The sequence below is a fragment of the Hylobates moloch genome, unplaced genomic scaffold (assembly GCF_009828535.3).
Source record: "Hylobates moloch isolate HMO894 unplaced genomic scaffold, HMol_V3 SCAFFOLD_34, whole genome shotgun sequence".
Taxonomy (NCBI): Eukaryota; Metazoa; Chordata; class Mammalia; order Primates; family Hylobatidae; genus Hylobates; species Hylobates moloch.
This window is the reverse complement of record NW_026652309.1, coordinates 3,011,798-3,036,453: the sequence shown is the minus strand read 5'-3', so window position 1 is coordinate 3,036,453 and position 24,656 is coordinate 3,011,798. Positions and strand designations below refer to the sequence as shown.

Genomic DNA, 24,656 nt, shown 5'->3' with positions numbered 1-24,656 from the left:
GCAATTACAGGCATGTGCCACCATGCCCGGCCAATTTTTGTATTTTTAGTAGAGATGGAGTTTCGTCATGTTGGCCAGGCTGGTTTTGAACTCCTGACCTCAATCAATCTGCCCATCTCGGCCTCCCAAAGTGCTGGGATTACAAGCGTGATCCCAGCCTATTTTCTTGATATTTTTTGTACCAGGGCTGTTGGAGCAGAGGAAACATGTTATCACCCAGCAAGGAAATAATTCCCTTTTCTTTTCTTCCATCTTTTTGATAATGTTGAGGGGAAATTCCCTGGTCAGAGCTAATGTGTCTTTAATGCCAACCTCCCTGTTCTCCCAGAGAGAGCAACTCAGAGCCTCGGTTTGGCAACAGATCTAGAGAGGATTTCTGTTGTTTTGTTTTCATTGAATTTAATTTTTCAGTTACCTTTAATTTATGACAAGTGGCTCTGGTCCCCATATCCAGGAAAAGACTACGTTTTCTTTAAAAATAATCACATTACACTGTCAATGTATGCCAATTACACCTCAATGAAGCTGTAAAAATAAATGAATATATTTTAGTAAATAAAAGCAAGTTGGTTTACAGAAAATGATAAGTAAATACTAGTATAGGTACTTAAAAATAGGGAGGGCTGAGCCACATCCCTGAGGGTCTCAGACAAGGCCTGGAGAGGGGAGATATGCCAGGAGGACGCAGTAGGTCACACTGGACCTCTCGATGGTTCCCAGGCTCTGAGCTCTTTCCCACTCTTCTCCCAGGAAGCAACAAGGTCAGTCTGGAGAGCATGGCAGGGCACTTTCAAGGAAGAAAGTTCTAGAAGAAATTTCTTAAAAGAACTGCTCCAGAATGTTACTATCTTGGGGCAGAAGCAGCCTACAACCAGCGTCCCCCCTTCCTGTACCCCAGTTCTGTCTGGGTGACCCTGGCGAGTGGATGCCTAGATCCCCCCCTGGACTGTGCCGTGGGCGTGGGGGCTGTGTGCAGCCTGGCTGAGCCTGCAAATGCGTTTGAAGTGGCCTTGAAGGACTCATGTCCCCTTCCTCCACCCAAAGCGCTAGCAGATGTTTGGCAGTCGGGAGTTTCTGCCTGACCTCAGGAGGTACAGGAAGGACATGGAGAGGCCAGTCCTTGACCCCAGAATGGAACTGGCCTGGAGGGGATGTTGGGGGAAGAAGGAATATGCCAAGTATGAAGGGGGCCACAGCATCCCTTTTCCCCGATCCGTGCCCCAGGAGTGGGGACTCAGCTGGCTGCTGTAGGGTTTGTGCACCACAGATGAGAAGAAAATGCAAAGTCCATTGGCTGCAAAGCAGCGACTGAGCCTCTGAAATGTCGAGTGAGCCTGTCAGGTTAGACAGAATTAGATGGGCGCACCCAGGCTCTCCCTGGCCTGCCACTTCCTGCCCCAGGGTCTTTCACCAGCTGCCCCCTCTGCCTGGCTCTTTCCTGGCTCTCTAGATGGCTGATTCCTCTCCTTTTAGCTCTTAGCTGATGTCACCACCTCCAAGAAGCCTCCCCTGATCACTCTTAAGAACCCTCCAGGTCACTTGCTATCACATCTTTGGTTTTATTTCCTTCATTGAAGAGCTTAGTGCAATCTCAAGTTTATATTATTCATTTGTGTGTTCGCATGTTGAGTGCACGTCCCACTGCTGACCCCGGGAACTTAGCTCGTAATAGGTTTGTATAATAGGTGCTCAAGGTGTTGAATGGATTTTGCCCATGGACGTGATGCCCAACACAGTCCCTGCCTCCCATTGCACTCTGGAGGGGAGGCAAGCATCGCCAGCAGCTTGGCAGATAGAAGGCCTCTTGGATAACTATGTGAATTATGCCCATTTCAAAGATTGGACGCCGAGTCTCAGAGGTAGAAGTCTCCCAGTCCAGGGGCCCATGGTCAGGATGACCTGAAGTCTTACCCCGTGGAGATCCAAGGTCCACTGAGGCGTGGGGGCAGGATCGCAGTGCTGGGCGCTCTATCTGCCAAGGGCCGCTGGCAGTGGGGTTCCCAGCGCAGGCGGCTGCCCCCGGCCTCCCCAGCTGCTGGTGCGGTGTAGGCTGCAAAACAGACAGACCTGGGTAAGACCCCAGCATGCCCCAGGAACACCCACCCCACCTGCCCTCCCAGCCCCACTGTGGCCACAGAGAGCCAGGCAGGGCCGCCCCGCAACCTCCATCGCAGCCCCATCCCCAGGGTGCCCCAGTTCTGGAGACAGTGATGGGTTCCCCATAGTGAGGATCCTAGAATCAGCCTCCCCGACGCATCTCTTCCTGGGTTCCCAGATGTGATCACCCTGGAATCCAAGCCTCCTAAATGGAGACCGTCCCAGATTCTGGGGCCGGGAGGCCTCTGAGAATTCTACGCGTGGAGCAGACGCTTAGAAGCCCAGACCTTCCACGGGCTCTTCAGCCGTGGCCGGGTCCTGCCCGCTGGTGGCTGAAGGACCCACGCTTCTGGACAAAGGGCACTCTGGACTCAGGACCCAAGGTGCTGGGGACAGTGGGGCCCTACCCCTTCCCCAGAGCAGACCACTCCCCTCCACCAAGGAGCCCTAGGGGCTGCTTGGCCTCTCCCAGCACAGAGCAGGCCCCTCGAGGCCACTCGCTTCAGGTCTCACCTGGTGCTAGGCGCCTGCTATCTACTTGGTGCTCAGTGAGCATGTGGCAAGTGAAAGAGTGCATGGCCGCTGCAGAGGCCCCGGCCGAGGTATGAGGCCAAACAATGCAGGCCCTGCCCTTCTTCAGGGCTTCATCCCTAAGCCCAGACACCAGGGGAGGAATTGGGCTCAGGGCGGAAGGTGACTGGAAGATGGACACGGGAAGCAGGCGCTGCAGCACAAGCTCCAGGTCCTCTGGAGTGACCCCTAGATGAGCTTGGCTGGGCCTGGAGACAAGTGAAGCCCGGGCGTGGGGCTGTTCACGATCTCTTCTCGGGCTGCTCAGAGGCGAGAGTGCCAAGACCTTCAGCTGCTAAAGAGCAGCAGCTCTCCCAGAAACTGTCATCTCCACTCAGGGCTGATGGGCTTGAGATGGCCCAGATGACGGGATGCTGTGGGAAGCTCGGCAGTGAGCTGCGTCCAAATACTCCAGCCATGGGCTGTGCTCGGGGGCGCTGGCCTGGCCCTGGAGGCCCAGCTCCTGCAGCAAAGCTTCCAAGCATATCTCTTCCCATCCAGCCTGGGGCTGGAGTGGGTCAGGAGGGGCTGAGTCTTAGGGCTCCAGTCCAGGGGATGTGGGGGCCTGGCAGTAACTTCAGGAGGCCTTGGGAGGGGTTGGGGGCTGAGTTGAGAAGTGAGCAGATGGCGTGTTCTGTCCCTTTCCTGGCCTTGCAGGCAGGCCTTCCCAGCAAGGGTTCAGGAGAGCTGAGGGTCCCCCACTGCCTCCTCGGAGCTGCCTGACCCCAAACTCTCTGTGCCCCAGGGGTATTTTAGGAAAATGAGGCGGAGTGGATTTCTCAGTTCCCTTGAGGTTGGGGGTTGCATCTGGAGACTTTTGGGGTCCCCAGTGATCAGCTGAGAAGGCAGGAGTGATGCTGATGATGACGAGGGGGATGATGGCACCTGTTAACTGGGTGTGGACCCCTTGCTCTTTTATACATTATTCTCAACTGATCTTTGCAATAACCCTGGAGTTGGTGTTAGCGTTATCTTCCTCTCATGGGCAGAGAAACAGGCTCAGCTCAGAGATGGGCTCAGCTTCCACAGGGCACGTGCCACCCGGATGTGGCAGAGCCAGGATGTGAGCCCAGGTTGTTGGACTTCGGGGTGTGACGGCCTCACCGGTGCTTGTCTGACATCCCCAGAGAACACAAAAGGGGCTGGCTTGGAGACAGGGTAAAACTCAGGGCAGTCAACAAACATTGGCCAACTGAATAAACGAAGGCGTGAGTACAAATGCTGGTGTAGCCCTAGGTCCCTGTTGTAATCTTAGTTCATCCTGCAACTGATTTATTGGCTTTAATTAGCCAAATAGGAGAAATGAAAACAAATAGCCACCCAGCCAGGGCCAAGGTGTCCCCACACCAACTCATCAGCACTCGGGGCCACTCTGCCAAGTGAATGAAATGCCAGTGGGATCTTGAAAGAGAGAGGCTGTGGTTGTTTTGTCTTAACTTGGGACGTCTACTTTGCGGGAATTTGTGGCAGGACATTGTAGTGGGTAGGTAGGCACCAAAGTTGGGCCAGATCCCCATACAACTCGCCAGGAGTCCTGAGCTGACAGGTGCACGTCAGCGTCAACACCTCGTGCATGTGGGGCTTCTGCAGTCTGCTTCTTCAGAAGACACTGGGTTTCCTGGATTCAATTCTGCAGGTTAATTTGAACATCTTCAGTGTCAATGAAACCTGTCCAAAAGTGTTGATTTGGGGGAATGGATGAAAACAGAGCGAGGAAAAGGATCAAAAGGGGTCAGCAATATTTGCCTGGTAGGAAAATCAGGCTTACGTTTCAGAGTAAAATAGTGAAGGGGCTCTGCAAATTATCTTGTCATTGTTCCCACAAAACTCGGGCTCTTGAGGAAATGTTTTTCTGTTCAAAAGAAAACAAAGCTTTTTTTTTTTTTTTCCCTACACCCTCCCTGAAGTCACTGAGACTAGATGGCCCTTTTGTCATGAATCCTCAGATCCTGTGTTTCTGCCGAGTGCATTTTAGTTTATCTTGTTTTTCTGTGAGGAATCGGGATTTAATTATGTTGGGAGACTCTGAGATACAGCAAAGTGTTGCTGCCTTCGGAACATGTACACACAAATGCGAAGAGCTCCTCAAGATGCACCTCTTGAGGAGCATCGTGTCGCCTCTTGGTCATGCGTGAAGTCTCAACTTCAAGGTTGCAAAAACAAAATTAACCAATTATAAACGATTCCATGACATTTTCTCCAACACAGCTCTTGGGGTAGATGTTGGATTTTCTTTGCTTCCCCCACCCCCTTCTCTTCCTTCAAAAAAGTCTTAACTAAAGAAATAACAGCTGAAAGCAGATGGTGCGGTGGGTTGGGTTACACAACTTTTTGCGGGGAAGTGGTAGACGGAGTTAAATGCATGGACCAAACTGACTTTTATCAACCATGGATTTTTAATTAACAGTGGTGTCCACTTACTGTCATTCATTATTTACTGTTTACCCACTAATTAAAAATTATGCTGCTTTTGCATTCATAAGAGCAGGGACATTTGAAATTAGATAGCATCGTTCAAATTACCTGCAGAATTAAATCTGGAGTTCCCAATTGCTCAGACCAGGCTACCGGAGCTTAAACTATGACCTGGTTGAGGCTGATGTGTTATCCTGAATCAGAGCACCAGACACAGGCCTCATGAACAAATACCATATGGACCTGTCTGGGACCTTCCAGGGAAAGTACACTCGCTGAGCACACCCATAAGTGTGGGCACTTGGTTAAGAATGTCTTGAGATCATCAAATGGTGCCCAGCATCTCCTGAGCACACATTCTGGGAGGCCCAAGATCAGGTGCTTCATCTGCATTATGACCTTGAGCCCTCCCAGGGGCAGCATGTCAGTATCTTGGCAGAGCCCAAAGGATTGACAGGTGTAATTGACACAACCACCCGTGACATGGGTTCTGTCAATGCACCCATTTTGCTGATGAGGAAACTGCAGTTCAGAGCGGTGGAGGAACTTGGCCATTGTCACTCCTCCACAGACAGATGCTTCTTAGCCAAATAAAACACAACAATACACCTAGTAAAATACACCTAACATAAAAGGTACCATTTTGGCCAGGCACGGTGGCTCACACCTGTAATCCCAGCACTTTGGGAGGCTGAGGTGGGCAGATCACCTGAGGTCAGGAGTTTGTGACCAGCCTAGCCAACATGGTGAAACCCTGTTTCTACTAAAAGTACAAAAATTAGCCGGGCATGGTGGCGCGCACCTGTAATCCCAGCTATTCGGGAGGCTGAGGCAGAAGAATTGCTTGAACCCAGGAGGCAGAGGTTGTAGTGGGCCGAGATCATGTCATTGCACTCCAGACTGGGTGACAAGAGTGAGACTCAGTCTCAAAAAAAAAAAAAAAAAAAACAAAAAAACAGGCACCGTTTTAACCATTTTAAAGTGAACAATTTGGTGGCATTAGTACATTCACAATACCATGCAACCACCACCATGATCTCATTCCAGAATGTTGTCATCACCTCAAAAGGGGACCCTGTGCCCATCAGCAGTCACTCCTGCTCCCCTCTCCTCTTAGATCTCAGCAACAATGACTCCACTTTCTGTCTCTGCGGATTTGCCTATTCTGGATATTTCATAAAGATGGAATCCCACACTCTGTGCCCTTCTCTTACCTCCCTTCCCCAGCAATTCTCCTAGATGGGTGTGGTTATTCCATTTTGCAGATGAACAGTGGAGGCTTAGAGAGGCTTCACTCCTGGGGCCACAATTTATGTTTTCTTCAAAGATCACGAAAAACGCAGTGTGGATCAAAGAGAGAAGAGGGTGGAGAAAAGATGTGAGCTTTGTAGCCAGAGCAGATGGGGAAATATCAGCTTTTCAGGTACCTTTCTTCTGGGGGTAAAAAGCAAAAGAAAAGTACTTTTTTCTCTTGTAGTCTGCTTGTTCTGAGGTTCTCGAAGCAAGGCACGAACGAACGCAGGGTGGGGTGTGAGGTGATTTTAGGCGCGACGCGAGCACTTCGTACTCCAACAGTCACGCGTCAATTTTAGAGGGTGTTAAAAGTGGCGGTAGTTATCATAACAACCTTGTACTTGCATGACCCATTTTTCTGAGGACTGAGTTTTAAAAAGGGGATTGATCTGAACTTGATATTAAAATATTAGGTATTATAATTATTTTCTTTAAATATTTTAATAAAATCATATTTAATAAGGAGATGTACAAGGGACTCGTGGGTGTGGTAAATGGCCTGAAGGTGGTACACGGAAGACGGAGGGAGGAGCAGCTCAAGGTGAACTCGTCACCTCACCTGAGGCACTCAAAAGGAGAGCCTCTGGGCGTCTCAGGGCTGCCACGACAAAGACCACACACTGAGTGGCTGAAGCAACAGGAGTCGATCCTTTCCCAGTCTAGAGTCTGCAAGTCTGAAGTTTGAAATCAAGGTGTGTGTAGGGCCTCTCCCAGCACCTGATGGCTCAAAGGTGTCCCTTGGCTTGTGGCTGCATCACGCCGGTCTCTACCCCCATCTTCCCATGGCCTTCATCCCTATTTGTGTGTTTCCTCTGTCTGCACCTGTGTCCAAATCTCCCTCTCCTTTCTTTTATAAAGGCACCAATCCCTGGATTAGAGCCCACCGTAATCCTAATCCAGTATGACTTCATCCTAAATTGATTACATCTGCAAAGACCCTATATCCAAATAAGGTCCTATTCCCAGGTACTGGGGGTTAGGACTCGAACATATCTTTTTTGGGGGTTACATTCAACCCACAGCAGGTAACAAGGGCCATCCAAAATTGAGGTCCCTCAGGTGACCCAACTATCATTCATTCATTTCTTCTCCCCAACACAAACATTTATATTTATTTATTTATTTATTTTGAGACTGAGTCTTGCTCTGTCACCCAGGCTGGAGTGCAGTGGTGCAATCTCGGCTCACTACAACCTCCACCTCCTAGGTTCAAGCAATTCTCCTGCCTCAGCCTCCTGAGTAGCTGGGACTACAGGTGCATGCCACCATGCCCAGCTAATTTTTGTATTTTTAGTAGAGACGGGGTTTCACCATGTTAGCCAGGATGATCTTGATCTCCTGACCTCGTGATCCACCCACCTTGGCTTCCCAAAGTTCCGGGATTACAGGCGTGAGCCACTGTGCCCGGCCCCAAATACTTATTAAATGCCTGTTGTATACCTGGAACTGAAATGGACTCTGGGTCTATATGGCTGCACATGATGGTCAGAATTCCTGTTCTCCTGGAGAGACTGGCATTAATCAAATAGGCTCACATGAGAGTGTAACTTCAAACTATCCCAAGTGTCTTGATGGAAATTTATACAATGGCCAACAACTTCAATGATTTCAACTTCAATGATTTCAAGTGCACTTGGTTCAACATCCAAGCTTTCTTGTGTGGCCTCTGAAGCCCTTTGAAACTGGGTGCCTTTTTACCACCAGATCATCCACCCCATCCCACCGTGCTTTTCCACTGTGAGTCCCTAGTGCTGAAAAGGCAAACCTTTGGCTGCCTTGAGGCTGTTGCCTGTGCTGTTCCATCCTCCGCTCTGTGCTGGGCTCTCCATCTTCACGGAGATCTCAGCATAAATGGCATTTCCTGGCAGCACATCCTTTCCAGGCACCCCTCTTCTGTTCACTCCATTCTCTTCTCTCCTGTGCAGCACTCATCACATCTGGCATTTATTATCTGCTTTCTGACTTCGGTTTACTTTTTTGACTTTTCATTCTGAAATAATTTCAGACTTACAAAAATGTTGCAAAAGTGGTAGAAAGGGTTCTAGTGTATGCTTTGTCCAGTTTCTCTACAGGTTAACATCTTACGCAGACATTGTGCAATGATCAGAACCAGGACATTAACATTGATGCAGTGTTCTTAATGAGTCTACAGACCTAATTCAAGTTTCACCCATTGTCCCATTAATGTCCCCTTTCTGGTCCAGCATCCAATCCAGGATCCCACATTGTATTGAGCTGTCATGTCTCCTTCAGTCTGAGACATTTCTTTTCTTTTTGTCTTCTATGACTTTGACACTTTTGAAGAGTAGTGGCTCTTATTTTGTAGTGTCCTTAGTTTGGGATGGTCTGATGTTTCTTCATGAGTAAATTCCACTCGTGTGTTTCTGGTAAGAATGTTGTGGAAGTGATGGTGTATCCTTCCCAGTGCATCATCTCAGGAGGCACACCATGGCAATCATCCCATTCCTGGTGATCTTGACTGTGATCACTTGCTTAAGGAGGCATCTACCACGTTTCTCCACTATTAAGTTACTACTTTTCTCTCTATGATTAATAATTACCTTATGGGGATATACTCAGAGATAATGGAAATATCTTGTACTTCATTATACATTTCCCCACTAATTTTAGCATCTATTGATAACTGTCAATGATTCTTGCCTACAATTATTATTGGTGGTGGTTTCCAAATGGTCATTCTCTAGTTCCATCACTCTTTCTGAGTCTGTTTTTGTTTTTAGAGATGGGGTCTCACTATGTTGCCCAGGCTGGTCTTGAACTCCTGAGCTCAAGAGATCTGCCTGTCTCAGCCTCCCAAAGTGCTGGAATTTCAGGCATGAGCCACTATGCCCGGCTCTTTCTGAGTTTATTAACTGTAATTATGCTGCAAGGATGTACTGTCCCTTCTATCCCATTTATCTTTTTATTCAATTATTATATTACTATAAACTCCTGAATATTTATTTTACCTTATTGGTTATAACACATTACTATCATTATTTATTTTGTTGTTCAAATTGTCCCTGATTTGGCCATTGGGAGCTCCTCTTATTAATCTCCGGTGTCCTTTCTGTATGTCTTTGTCATTTTGGGGGGAGTACTTCCTCATTTCCTGGTGCCAGAAGATCTTCCAGGCTCATTTTGTATTTTTTTCAGTCCCATCCCTGAAACTGGCCATTTCTCCAAGGAGCTCTGATTCCTTTTATTGGAAAATGGTGTTTAGAAACCAAGATCTGGGTGCTAGGTGTGCTCACTGCTAGTGGGCTGTCACTTTAGGCTTCTTAACTTTTTCTTTTCTCTCTCCTTCCTTCCTTCCATCCTCCCTCCTTCCCTCCCTCTTTTCCTTCCCTTCCCTTCCCTTCCCTTCCCTTCCCTTCCCTTCCCTTCCCTCGTTTCTCCCTTCCTCTCACTGTGACTCCACTACTCTGCCAGCCTCATGAGGGCTGGGTCCTCATCTCTCTTGCTCACTGCTGATTCTCCAGCACCTGGCACAGTGCCTGATGGATGCCCAATACATATTTGTTGTGTTAAGTCATGGAAAGTGCTTAGGACAATGCCTTCATATACTAAGTGCTCAATAAATGCTATTTATAATGACTACTTTTCGTTGAATGAATGAATGGCTTGTGGTCCATAGCAGCACGTGTGTGAGTTCTTTGTTGACCCTTCTCCCACCCAGAGTCAGGCTTGAAGCAGGAGGGGAGAAAGAGAAGGTTTACAGCTGTTGGGATTGCCAAGAATCTGGCTGAGGGCAAAAGGGTGATCAGTCAGGGAGTTCCTGGGGGCCTAGGCTAATCCAAGTGGGTAGAGAGGAAAGAGAAGTAGGTGAAGGGAGATTGGTGTGTAAGCATCAGATCCTGTCACAGGCTTAGATGGGCTGGGTCTGGCCTAAGAAGCGAATGCCAGGTGCTTTGCTTTAAAGCCTCTTTTCACCCTTGGAACCTGCCCTAATGAAACCAGGATCCTGACATGGTCCTGCACCCCCCAGGAAGGCTCCACTAGCTCCACAGGCACATAATGCAAGCCATAAATGTTAGCCCTGCACGTGATTTTACTGGTGCGTGTTTTCTAGTAGCCACGTTAAAAAAGTTAAAAAGAGACAGGTAAAATCAATTTTAATGATATATTTTATCTGGCTCCAAGTACTATATTTCAACATGTAACAAATACAACGATTAATGAGATATTTTATGTGCTTTTTCCCCCCCATACCAAGTCTTCAGAACTTGGTGTATATTTTATACTTATAGCACAACTCAATTTAGACAGGCCACATTTCAGGTGCCCTGTGACTACATGTGGCTGGCAGCTGCCAGATTAGACAGCAGAGCTCTAGCTCAAGGATGGAGCATGCATGTCACATTTTGCTGTATCAGAGGTTTTCAAGTTGGCTTCTGAAGACCCCTGGGGTTATTTTTGAAACAGATAGGGCAATTCAGTGGGTAGGATGTAGTCTTTGACCCAGCTTTAGCCCAAACAGTCTCTATCTGTTGCTCTGTTTTATATACTGAGGTTTGGATTAAGATTTGCTTTTTTTTTTTTTCTTAAAATGTCTGAAACCCTCTAGTTTATTTCAAAACCATCAGCTTGAGGTAATTCACCTAGAATGTTTGGACTTGGAGGAAGCTTACACATATTTTAAATAAAAATTTCAGCAATGGCTCCCCACCCAAAAAATAACCTCTCTTGATTAGAGGAGGCTGCCTTTTACAAGTGGAGATATGCTGGCTGTGACGGTGGCCCCGGCTGCGTGGCCAGTAAGCCTCAGAGACCTGCTGTGGAAACGGAGCCATCACAGCACTGCTACAGCCAAAGATGTACTTTCCAATGAAGTCACTGCACAAAAGGCATGCAGGGTTTGCATGCCTCCCCCAGAAGGCTGCAGATTGGATGCTATGACTGGATGCTGCATCAGCAAACATAGAAATATGAAGACACACTTTGCATTCTAAGGAGCCCACCCCCAACCTCTGGTGTGAATGGCTGGTCCTCAGATACCTCACATGTCTCTCATTTGGCTATAATGGAATCTCCTCATCCACCTAATCCAAGAATCTTTGTGTTCAGGGCTGGGAGGCAGGTTGGGGAGTGGGTTGGACTTTGCTATCTTGGGAAACACAGAAATGATATGCTCTAAAAAAAGCACCCTAGGGCCGGGCGCGGTGGCTCACGCTTGTAATCCCAGCACTTTGGGAGGCCGAGGCGGGCGGATCACGAGGTCAGGAGATCGAGACCACGGTGAAACCCCGTCTCTACTAAAAATACAAAAAAATTAGCCGGGCGTGGTGGCGGGCGCCGGTAGTCTCAGCTACTCGGAGAGGCTGAGGCAGGAGAATGGCGTGAACCCGGGAGGCGGAGCTTGCAGTGAGCCGAGATTGTGCCACTGCACTCCAGCCTGGGCGACAGAGCGAGACTCCGTCTCAAAAAAAAAAAAAAAGCACCCTCCACTCCCCGCAGCCTTCAGCATCCCAGCCCTTTGGAATGTGCCCTCCTCTGCTCAGTGCACTGAGAGTTGAAGGCTGCCGGAGAAAGTCAAAAGGAACTGGGTACCTGGTAGAGCAGTCCGAGGATGTGGGAAGTAGAAGGGCGTTTGGATTAAGAAGCCGAGGGTTGACAGGCGATCAGTGGGACAGGGTTTGGTTAGCTACTGGCCCCCCAGTTCTCCATGAAAAGTCTCAGGTCAGGCTGGACCACGGGATGGAGGACAAAGGTGGGCCTTGCTTGGTACCACCTGGAGAAGGTGACTGCTTCATGTTTGTGTGACATGTGCTTACGCCACAATGGAAAACACTGTGTATGAGGAAGCAGCTGGCCACTGAGGATAACTCCCTGAGGCCTCTGCTTAGCCTCTCCTGCTGAGGAAAAGGGAGTGCACAGTTCACAGAATGGGAAAGGAATCGGGGCCTGGGGAGACGAGTTCTGGCACACCAAGCCTGGCTCATAAGCTAGGTTTTTCTGTTTGTTTGTTTAGGAATGTTCCAGAATGAAAACTGTGCACATGAAAACTCTCCTTTGGCCTCATGATAATGCTAATTATTCTCACTCTGGCCGGAGCTCCCACCCAGTTGGAAACTGGAACATCCCAGCCACAGGCCAGCTGCTTCCAAAGAGCCAAGGAAGCAGGGTGACGGATGGAAGCGTTTCCCTTTTCACCCAGATGTTCCGGTGTCTTGGAGACAAGGCCTCGTTAACTTGACTTTAGCACCTGCGTTCCCAGCTTGCACGTTGGTCTGTAGACATTATTTATACCAAACTTGGCCAATGCTGTCCACTAATGCCAACATCCCACCTGGTGCTTGGAGGAGCCGGTGAGGGGATGATGATAGCTTGTGGCATCACTGTGTAGAAGGGGTTCTGAACGTGCCCAGATCTCACCGAATGTCCTGTTGCCTGCCCTAAGGGGTGTAGTTAGGAATCAGTGTTTGCCAAACAGAATGTGTATCTGGGAGTCTCCCGTTGGACTGAACTTTTATTAGCTCTCTTGGCAGAAGGCTGAAGCTTTCATTGTTCTATAGAACAGGACTTTGGCAAGATAATCACAAGGTTTTGACACATTCAATAAGAACGAAGGTGTTCGTATACATCACGGCGAAGATCCCTCAGAACCCAGAAAGGGTGCCTGAGAGGGACTCCTGGGATGCCAGCTTGAGCAGCTGAACTCTTCATGGCCTTGGCAACTGGTTCTCCACCAGATCTTCCCCAGAGGGGCCACGAATCTTGTCGGGCCGCAGAAATATTTAGGTTTTGAGGAGAGAGGGATGGAGGATGGTGGTTTCCATTGAGTATCCTTGGATCTGAGACCTGCCCAAAGATGTCGGGGGTGACTGGGAGGAACCCCAGCGTGGGCGGAAGCACACCACTCACCGAGCTGTTCTTGGGAGCTTCCACAAGGGGGCCCTCTTGAGCTTTGGTTGGGGCGATTGGGAGCCAGTGGCGAACCCTCACCCCGCCGGCTCCAGCTTCGGCCTCCAGCCAAGGGTCACCCAGCCTCCCTCGTTCCACCCAGTCCTTGCAGAAGAAGGAGCCCACCAAGGCCAGCTCTGGTGCCCAGACTTTCTTCCACGTGGGAGATCTTCCTTTGCACTTGCCCAGAGAACGTATTTAGAGACTGAAGGCAAGGGTGAAGGGTCACCAAGCCTTGCCTCTTTCAGAGAAGCTTGCAACACAGCAAAAGCTCCAGTTGGAACCACATAAAAGGGTATGTGGGAAGCTTCATAAACAATGAAACAAGACATTCTCGGTTCCTTGGGCCTCTCCCCAAAGACACATATACGGGGGCCTTTGGGTCAGCTGCGACAGGAAGCACTGAGATTTTAAATGCAAGAAAATTATTGTAATTTAACAAATCAATTTTTCTTACATTGTGTTGAGATTAAGTTCGTGGTCTCTTTCATACATTCAAAATAAGATATTTCCCTAGAGTGCAATTTTGTGGGAAAACCTACATCATGTTTCGAAAAACCCATTTTGCTAGGAGTTACCAGATTTTAAGATAGATGGTAATATTTAATTATTGCACTATTTTACCGTGTAGAAAATTAGTGTGCTTTCGGAGTTTCAGGAGAAAGACCGGCTATAAGTCCGAACCCTATTTTTAAATTACCATACAAATAGAATCCCAAAGATGCAAATATTGGCTTAAGTGTTGCAGACAAGGTACAGGAAAACGTGTTGGCTTCCTAAATGTTAAATAAACAGGCTTGTAATTCTCACCTTCCCTCACGACCCTGGCCCAGCTGTGCTCTTACCCTCGGAAGAGCGTACCTAGCTCAGGAAGGGGACAAAGCGGTGCTAATTGGATGACCACAGCGGGTGGGTCATCAGAGTATCATGGTTACCACCACAATAACAAGACGCACGTTTTTGGTAAAGCTCTGGAGTCTTCAAAGCCCACATTCATGGATCTGCTCGACCCTTATCACAAACCTTCCAGATAGGGGTGATGACTGCCCCCATCTTACAGACCCCAAAACGGAGGCTCAGAAGGGAAAGCCTGTCAGTATCTTGCTTCTGTCACACAACCCGCAGGTGGAGAGGCCCAAATTCAAAACCGGGTCCGGTAACTGTAAACCTCTAGCCTCCTTCCATCTGCACTTACAGCTCCTGGTCTTGGCTCGACATTTATTGAGCACCTACTGTGTGCTTGGCCATGGGGTTGCAGAGCAGAGAGGCATCTGCAAGGGCTCAGGGTCTGACATTCGAAGCCAATTAATTCTGCCCAGTACTGGTCCAGTTTACCAAAGGGAGCTTGAAGAGAAGAGGCCAGAGGGGCCCCACTGCCTATGTGTGCCTTGAGGTCTTGCAAGACAAGAAGCTGCTTGACAGATGGAAAGAGCTGTAATGGGCACTCCAGGCAGGAGCTGTAAAGGTAGCAGGGAGGTGTGAACCAGCAGAGAGAGATGGAGGAGGATGTAATTAGTCCGTGTGTGATGGTGGCGCCGTGGGGAGGGTTGTCATGGGGAGAGCTAGAGAAGCACAGAGCGGCAGGTGCGGAGGGAGGCCTTGCCGCTGCTTCTTGGGGCTGGAATGTTCTCCAGGAGGTGGTCAGGGGGCTTGCAGGGGGTGAGATCAGGTGTATGCTTTGGAAAGCAGTGTTTTCTACGCTGGCTGTGCCTCCTAGGTAGAAGTGCCCACCATTCCAGGGGTCCATGGTGGACATTTTACACTGGATTAATTTCATGTCTATTTTGACTCAATTCAATAACTGACACGTCAATCCTGGGTTGCTGCTAGGATGAGGCTAAGGCACAGAGGGATAGATTATTTTTAAAAATAAGTTAAGTGAGAATGAGCTAGCTGATGTGGAGAGAAATGTTGACTCAATTACAGAACAGTAATAATCAGATGTGGCCAAATGGCCAGAATGGCACCTGGTGACAGGTGGTTGGAGGCCCAGTCTCTAAGGCCCCCGCTGGCTTGAGTTAAGGATGATGTCGTGCACATTTGAGGGCTGGGGAAGGAGGGACTTGAGAGGGCCTGTGGGTACCAATTCAATTCCTGAGTGAGGAGGTGAGGCTGGGGCCAAAGATGGGGAGGCCACCTTAAGTAAGGTGAAGTGGGGTGCAGCTCCTCAGCCTGGGACATGGGAAGGATGGGGTGCAGGTATCTGAGATAGAGAACTGGGGAGGAGTGTCACGTTTAGGGGGTACATTTTGAGCATCTAGGGAGGGCACCCAGCTGGGCCCAGTCACCTGTCCACACAGCACCCAGGGACGATAATGGGCTGGAGAAGCTGGCTCCTGGAGAGGCAGAGTCCCTAGGGAAGTGGCTCTAGGGAGAAGGCTGAGCAGAGGCCAGGGGAGGGGGCACAGTCAGAATGAGGAGCAAGTTGTTTGATAAGGAGGGTTGCAGATAAAATGCAGGATGCCCAGTTAAATCTGATTTCCATACACACAACAAAAAACATGTTAGCATCTGTTTGTCCCTAATATTGCATGGATGAGTGTAGCAATTTGGCTATGGACAGAGAAGAGAGTCAAAACCAGGGAGATGTGTGAGATAGATTGTGCTTAATGGTTTAATTATTATTTTTATGTAAGTCCTTTTATGCCATACACAGGGCAAAAAAAATAAATAAATCAGAAAATGCAGAAAAGCACAAAGATGATTTAAAAGCACGTCCACAGTCGCCTAACCCAGAGTGAACTGCCATTAACCTGCTGGTATACGTTACCCTCCATCTTCTAGAGTCTGGGGATGCCAAAAGGCACAGCACAGGGACTCTGGTCCCCTCTGAACTTCCGTCTCTACAACAATGCCTGGCCCACGGTAGGCGGGCAATACATTTTTGTTGAATGAATAAGTAAATCTTTCTAGGCTTTTTTTTTCTTATACATACATACCTGCATTTATCCAATTATCATTTGTGTAAAATGGGGTCATCCTATACCTATTGTTTGAAATCTATTGTTTTAACTTAATAATAGGTTTAGCGATCTTTGTGGAAGGTTGTTTTTTTTTTTTTTTTAAGACTGTGGGGACTAACACACATTCACACATTCACAATCTGCAGTGGAGGAATCAGAGATGATGCAGGGGCAGAAGCAGGAGATGTAATAACTCAGGGAGGCCAGTGCCCTAATCAAGAAGAGTCCGATAAAAACAGGCAAAACTCTTCAAACAAAAGCAATACGTGGCTTGCAGTGGAATTTTCAAAACGTATAAAAAAAGGTGTAAAATGAAAACTGCAAGTCTCTTCCTACCCTGAAGCCTTGGTTGCTTCCTTCAAACAGAATCACTCTAACAGTTCTTTGTGCATCCTCCCAGAAAATGGTTTCATGCCGATCTCTGCTATTAAAGTTTTTTTTTTTATAAATGCAATGTTTCTATCTACATCGTTTTGCATTTTGCTTTTTACACTTAAATTGTCAGAGATAGTTTTCCATCTCAGACTTATCTCTTATGGAAAAGACAAAATAATATTCTATTATTTAGATGAATCTTGATGTAGCTAATCAAGCCTCTGTTAATGGTCATTTAGGTTGTGGTACACACACACACACAGTTATCAAAACAACAATACATTGGACATCCTTTTAAATATGTCTTGATATAAATATTGTGGGTCTCCGCTGGAGAAATTCTTAACAGAAAAATTGAATGTGCATTAACATGTCAATAGATTTGGCCAAATTGTCCTCCAAAAATACTGTTTCAATTTATCTTCCATCAGTGATGTACAAGAGTGCCTGTGTCCTTAGATCTTGGGCCACACTGGATATTAGCAAATATAGAAAGCAAAGTTTTCATTTTTACAAGTCTAACATATGAATATTGGAAGGGAAATGACAAGTTAATGAAGGTTTGTGGTTAATCACACATTTTTGTGCCAACAAATAAACAAGGAGTGCAAGTTAATCAGCATATACTCCATTAACTTGGATTCATACCCTTCTGTTTATTTTCACTGCCATCACTCTGGCTCAAGTCACCATCATTTTTCAGATGAAAGGCTGACAGGGGCCTCTCGCTGTTTCCCTGGCACTCACTCTAGCCCCTGTAATTCATTCTCCACGGAGCAGCAAGCATGATCTTTAAAAAATGCAAATCAGCATTCTGCTTCTGCAGTATAGCTTATCTGAATATTCTGAGGGCCTTCCCCACTGTGCCTAACTAGATTTGGTATAAATTATACTTTTTCATTAAGTAGGGAAGCCTCTGAGTTCTCTGGCTCCCAAAGTGAACTTAAGGGGGGCCTGTAGAGCCCCTCCTGAGAACAGATGTCAATGTCTTCTTTGACTGTGGTATGAGGTTGGGCAGACAAGGGGCTAGAGTGGTTCCAAGCTGCTGATTCCCCTGGCTCCTGGGAGAAGCAAATATAAATAATCCCTAGAAGAAAGCGTTATTATTTTCAATTTTAAGATTTTTCACAGATTAAGACCAAATAAATATGAGTTCTCAAAGGTCCCCCAATACACCAGCAAACAATCCACTATGGAGTAAGAGTTGACAGAAGCAAAAAATGAACATCTCATGAATATCAGATATTGGAATTATCTATCACAGAATATAGAATAATATTACATGAAATGTTTAATAAAATAAAACATGGAATTTAAAAATTGAGCAAACAGCATGAGCCTGTAAAAATGACCAAGTAGATCTGGAAAATGAACAAATAAAACTTTGAGAAACAAAAATAACATTGTTGAAATAAGAACTTAGTAGCTGGTTCAGGGAGCAGATTAGACACTGTTGAAAAGGAGATTAGTGAATTGGAAAATAAATGTAAAGAGATTACCCAAAATTTAGGAAAAAAAGAGAGGGGATGCAAACTAAGACAAAGAGGTTAAGAGACATAGGAGCTATCATGAGAAAGTCTAACTAATGTCTTCCATGAAGACAAAAAAAAAAGAAAGGGTAGAGGAGATGCAATCAGTGAAGAAGAATGTCTAACAGTTTTCCAGAAGTGATAAAAGACACCAAACTACTGGAAGCACAGTGAGTACCAAGTGGGATTAAGAAAAATCCAAAGAGATAAACACTTGACCCTGCAAAGCACCAAACAGAAGTAGCCACCAACCTAGATTTGTGTACCCATCAAAATACTCTTTCAACAACAAGGGCAAAACAAAGACATTTTCAAATAAACAATACTGAAAGTGTTTATCACTCTATGCTCTATTAAATGACCTTCTAAACAAAGGAATTTATTAAGAAGGAAAATTTACTGGAGGGAAGGTTTTTTTTTTTTTTTTTTTTGAGATGAAGTCTTGCTCTGTCACCCAGGCTGGAGTGCAGTGGCACAATCTTGGCTCACTGCAACCTCCGCCTCCCAGGTTCAAGCAATTCTTCTGCCTCAGCCTCCCGAGTAGCTGGGATTACAGGCACACACCACCATGCCTGGCTAATTTTTGTATTTTCAGTAGAGACGAGGTTTCACCACGTTGGCCAGGCTGGGAAGGTCTTAGTTTTAAGAAGAAATAACAAGCAAAGAATTGGAAAATGTAATTCTTTAAATAAAGAAATAAAATGATACCCTCTAATTTTGTGGGGTTAAGAAAAGAGGAAAAGGACAGAACAGAAATACTAGAAAACAGAAGTATGTAATTTGGAAGATAAATGATTAGGTTGGTGTTCTAAATTTCTTGCATTAATCAGGAAAAGAGTTAAGATATTATAATTTCAAGAATTAGCTGCTAAAATAATAGCATTGTGTAACTTCCAAACCAGAAGAAAGATAAAGTAATAGGAGTAAGTATAAATGAACTAATTCCTTAAATATTAAAAAAAAGCAAGAAAGGAGGAAAAGAGCATAAAAAGTATAGTTTGTGGGAAATAAAAGATGGTTAAAAACAAATATGAAAAAATGTAAATAGATTTAATTACCAATTAACAGAGATTATCTAATTGGATTTCAAAACCCCTAGCTATGTGTTATTTATAACAGACATACTTGAATTATAGGGACACAGAAAGTATGAAAGTAAAATAATTCATAAAACTTGCAAAATACTAAGTAAAAGGAAACTGGGTGGCTACATCAAAATCAGGTAGAGAAAGATATGCAATAAAAAGCAGTATTAGGGATAAAGGTGGTCACTCCACAAAAGGTCCAACCTGCCAAGAAAAGATAGCCATATCAGAACATACAAAGCAAACATTGCTATAGCTAGAGGGAAATGTTGACAAATCCATCATTATAATGGCATAGTTTTGCACAACTCTTCTGATTATTTATAGACCAAGTAGACAAAAGATCAGTAATGACACAAAAGCTTAAAAAACACAATGAACAAGTTTAATTCCTTTCATATATATGTGCGTGCCTGTGTGTGCATCTGTGTGTGTGTGTATGCATGTGTGTTGTGTAAGCATAGTGTATACAGTGGTCCCCCCATGTGCGGTTTTGCTTTCCATGTTTCAATTACCTGCAGTCAGCCACGATCTGGAAATATTAAATGGAAAATTCCAGAAATAAACAACTCATACGTTTTAAATTGAGTGCTGTTCTGAATAGCAGATGAAATCTTGCACCATCCTGCTGCACCCCACCCAGGATGTGAGCCCTCCTTTTGTCTAGTGTATCCACATATACACTACCCGCCCTATACAATGCAATAATATGAAAAAACACAGTATACATAGGATTTGGTATTATCCACAGTCTGAGACACCCACTGGGGGTCTTGGAATGCCTCCCCTGAGGATAAGGGGGGACTATTGTACACACACACTCACACACACATACATATATATTACTGTGTCCAATAATTAGAGTGTGAACATTCTTTTCAAACACATATGCAACATTTACAAAAACTGACCCCATACTAGGCCATACAATGTCTCAACAAATTCAAAGAATTGGTATTATACAGGCTACAGCTCTGATTGCAAGGCAAATAAATGAAAAGCCAGTAATAAAAGTATTTCAAACATTTCTATGTGTTTGGAAATTAAGAAACACTTCCCAAACACTCAGGCATCAATAGAGAAATCAAAATCAAAATCAAAAGAACACAGATCTTAGAACTAAGCAAAAAGTGAAAATAGTACACATCAAAACTCATGGAATGCAGACAAATCAATACTTTGAGGTAAACCTATAGGCTTATGAGCATATTGTTAAAAGAAGAAAGCCTAAGAATTAAAGATAACCATCCAATTTAAGAAGTTAGAAAAAGAAAAATCGAGTAAGCCCAAATAAAGGAGAAGAAAAAAGCAGACGCTAATAAAATAGAAAACAAAGCTAGAAGAGAGAATGAACAAGGTCCAAGTTGCTTCTGTGAAACCCCTGAGAGATTAGCTCAACCTCTGCTAAGACTGATCAAATAAAAGAAAGAAAGGAAAGGAAAGAAGAATGGGTGAGCAGGGGGAAAAGAGGAGAGGAGAGATTAATACTATTGAGAATGAAAAAGGGACAAAACTACAGATCCAGCAGGTTTTTATAAAAAAAGAAGTTTATGATCCAATGTGTATGTTTATAACCTGAATAGTTCTGTAACTGTTGAAGAAATTGGGGAGTAATTTAAAAATCTGCCCCCCTCCCCAAACATAAACCAAACCAACACCAAACAACAAATAAACCAAAACAAACAAACAAACAAAACCAGGAAGGCCAGGTGCAGTGGCTCACGCCTGTAATCCCAGCACTCTGGTAAGGCTGAGGCGGGCGGATTGCTTGAATCCAGTTCGAGACTCCAGCCTGGGCAACATGGAGAAAACCCATCTCTACAAAAAAAAAAAAAAAAAAAAAAAATTAGGGTCAGGCGTGATGGCTCACACCTGTAATCCCAGCACTTTGGGAGGCTGAGCCAGGCAGATCACGAGGTGAGGAGTTTGATATCAGCCTGGCCAGCATGGTGAAACCCTGTCTCTACTAAAAATACAAAAAATTTAGCCGGGTGTGGTGGCGGGCACCTGTAATCCCAGCTACTTTGGAGGCTGAGGCAGGACAATCGCTTGAACCCGGGAGGCAGAGACTGCAGTGAGCCAAGATCCCGCCACTGCACTCCAGCCTGGGCAACAAGAGCGAAACTTAGTGTGGAAAAAAAAAAGAAAAGAACAAAATCACTCCAATTTTACATAAACTTGTCCAGAAAGTAGAAAAAGGGTGCAATCTCCAACTCACTCTGTGAGCTCTTAGTATGAACGGCAGATCTAGGTTTTGTAGAGCCTGAAGTTTATTCAATTTTGGGGGCCCTCTTAAGAAAAAGAATGGAAATTCATACAAAAATTCAAAATTGGCATAAAAGTAAATATTTAGAATGGGGAAAATAACAATAAATTACAAATTTTATAAAGCTGACACGTACCACAAACACAAAATTCAGAGAACTCGTATATTACTTTTATTACTCAATAACTTGAGTCTTCTATGATAATGTTTTCCTACATGTTTTAGATTGTGTTGGCTTTGCCTCTTCATATGACAGATTTCATATTTTCATTTTCTATGGCAAGAGTAGAAGGGCCACTTATTCTTTCTTCTTCCTTTGTTGATTAAAAATATTTTTTGCTATCAATCATTCAGAAAGCTTCTTTTTCAGCTTAACAACTCATTATTACAATGTCATAAGTTTTTAGGATTATCAAATTTGGAAAACTTCTCTGAAGTTTCTTTCATGTATAAGCTATGAGATTTGCGACAACTCTCCCTAGACCAGCTTCTGGTTCTGCACATTTCACGGCTGTCTCTCCACTGCCCCATGGTTCTAGTGATTGGTGCTGAGGACACATTCATGGTGCACCTTCACGCCATGACAGTGGGCAGATAGGACAGTGAGAAGCAAGGGTATTCGGGGAAGCCTGTCCCACACTGACCTCGCTAGCGAGAACTTAATGACACATGGAAGTGGCAGCATAACACACAAACTTACGGCACTAACTAAAAGAATTCCCAAATCAACCTCTCCATAAGCTGATCCCCCAAGTGCCAGCGGTCACTTCAACATTCACAGCAAAAGGCAGAGTGTGAAGAACCAGTGAAAGAACCAGCCAAAGACAATGTGGGAAGAGACTGTCTCTTCACTGATAAATGTTGAAATATGCTATGTTTTCAAAAACTTAAGTCCATGTGAACACATTGCTAGGGTTCTCGCACTCTATACCCTTCCGGGTTTTGGAAAGCACTCTTGCAAGACCGAGACCTGAATCCTTTTGAGGGCAGTGTGAAAAGGAAAAATTAAGGACAGTATGAGAGAGGAAAGTTATAGGCCAATCGCATTTATGGACATGGTTGCGAAAGTCGTAAATAAAATATAAGTAAATGGAATGTAAAGATAACACGTTATGTCCATGTTGGGTCTATCCTAATAATGCAACTCATTAACATTAGAAAAATCTGTAAATATCTTTGCCACATTCACAGATTAAAAGATCTTTCCAAAGATGCGGAAAATGCATTTGATAAAATTCCAAACCCATTCATAATTTAAAAATGAGAAATCGTTTGATATGTATCTATGCTGATTAAGGGCATTGTGTACCAAAAAAGCCTATTCTAAATGATATTTCTTAGTGATGAAATTCTGAACTTCTGAGATCAGGAATAAATAAGACAAAGATGCCTCCGTCACAATGAATGACAATGACTTTCAACGTTTTACTGACAGTCCTTGCAGCAAAACAAGAAAAAGAAATAAAAGGTATACGTATTTTAAAAGAAAGAAAATGATCACTATTTGTAGATAATATGATTGTCTATGTAAAAACTCAAAATCTACAGACAAATTATTAGAAATAATGAGAGCATTTAGAAAGATGGCTGGATAAAAGAAATCGATATGTAAGAATCAATTACATTTTGTAACAACACATAGTTGTGGGGAGGGAATATATCATTTACAACAGTAGTAAAAAATATAAGATACCTAGGAATAAATTTTATAAAAATATGCACGATGTGTTTGGAGAAAATTATTAAAATTTCTCGAAAGACATTAAAGATATAAATAAATGAAGTGAGATATATTCAAGGATAGACAATATTAAGAGATGTCTACCTTCTACAAACTGGTTCACAGGTATAAGAGATTCCAGTCAAAATCCCAACAGGTTATCTTATTTTTTTGAGATCTTGAGAAGATGGTTATAAAATGTATATGAAAGAGCAAAGGTGTCAGGAATTGAAAAACAGTAAGATATAGGGACATGTTGTATCAGAGCTCTTATGAGATTTATTGAAACTCGAGTAATTGTAGCATTGTATATTCTGTGAAAAGATAAACAAATTGACCAAAACAACAGAACAGAGAGCTCAGATGGTGACTCCTGAGATTTACAGAGGCTTGCTAGATGACAGGATTGCTGCTAAGTGGAGAAGAAAGGGCTGGTCAAGAAATAGAGCCAGGACAATTGGTTATCCCCGTGGAAAGGAAAAGAAGTCGGTTCATACCCGCAAATCAACTTCCAGTGGTGGGGGGGAATACTTAAATGTACAAAAAGGTAAAATGCTAAAGCTTTTAGAAGAAAATGTAGAAGAATATCTTATGACTGCGAGCTAGCAAAGGATTTCTTAAAATGCACAACTGCAAAAAGCACAGAAAGACAAGCTGGTAAATATGATCCTATTAAAATGAGGAACTTCTGTTATTCAAAAGATATCATAAAGAGAATGAAAAGACATCTACAACACACACGACCAACAGAGGATTAAGATACAGGATGTGTAAAGAAGTCCTCCAAATCTTAAGGAGAAGATAAATCATACCAGAGAAAAATAGATGTTAAGACACAAGCTGGTATTTCACAAAAGAGGAAATGAGAATGGTAAATGAAGATATATAGAGACGTCAAATGCATTAATAGTCAGGGCCGTGCAAATTAAGACCCAATGAGGTTATATTCTCTACACATTGGATTAGCAAAATTTATGAACTGCAGAAATAGCAAGAATAGGTGAGGACCAATGGGAACTCTGCCCATGGGAGCATAAATTGGGATGAGTACTTAGTAAAATTACTTTTGTAAGTTAACTTTATAGGCATTTACAGCATGAGATCAGTGGTTTACAAACATTTTCTGTGAATCACAATCAAAAATACATCTTACATCACCATCTGATATCTACGCCTGTGCACACACATGCACTGACACATACATACACAGTGCAAACGTGCACAAACACATACACATGCACTCACACAATGCAAGCATACACACACATACACATGCACTTACACACAATGCAAGCATGCATACATGCACAAACATGCACTCACACACAATGCAAGCATGCACACACATACACATGCACTTACATAAAATGCAAGCATGCATACACACATACACGCACTCACACACAATGCAAGCATGCACACACATATATATGCACTCAC

General features: G+C 44.6%; 1 protein-coding gene across 1 annotated transcript in view; it reads right to left on the bottom strand.

The window, feature by feature from the left end:
• Positions 1 to 24,656, bottom strand: part of LOC116463386 (protein APCDD1-like) — a 56,851-nt gene that overhangs the window by 10,554 nt on the left and 21,641 nt on the right. Inside the window, exon 4 of the mRNA XM_058434596.1 lies at positions 1,912 to 2,050. Coding sequence (XP_058290579.1) covers positions 1,912 to 2,050 — 139 coding nt within the window. The remainder of the gene's footprint in view (positions 1 to 1,911; positions 2,051 to 24,656) is intronic.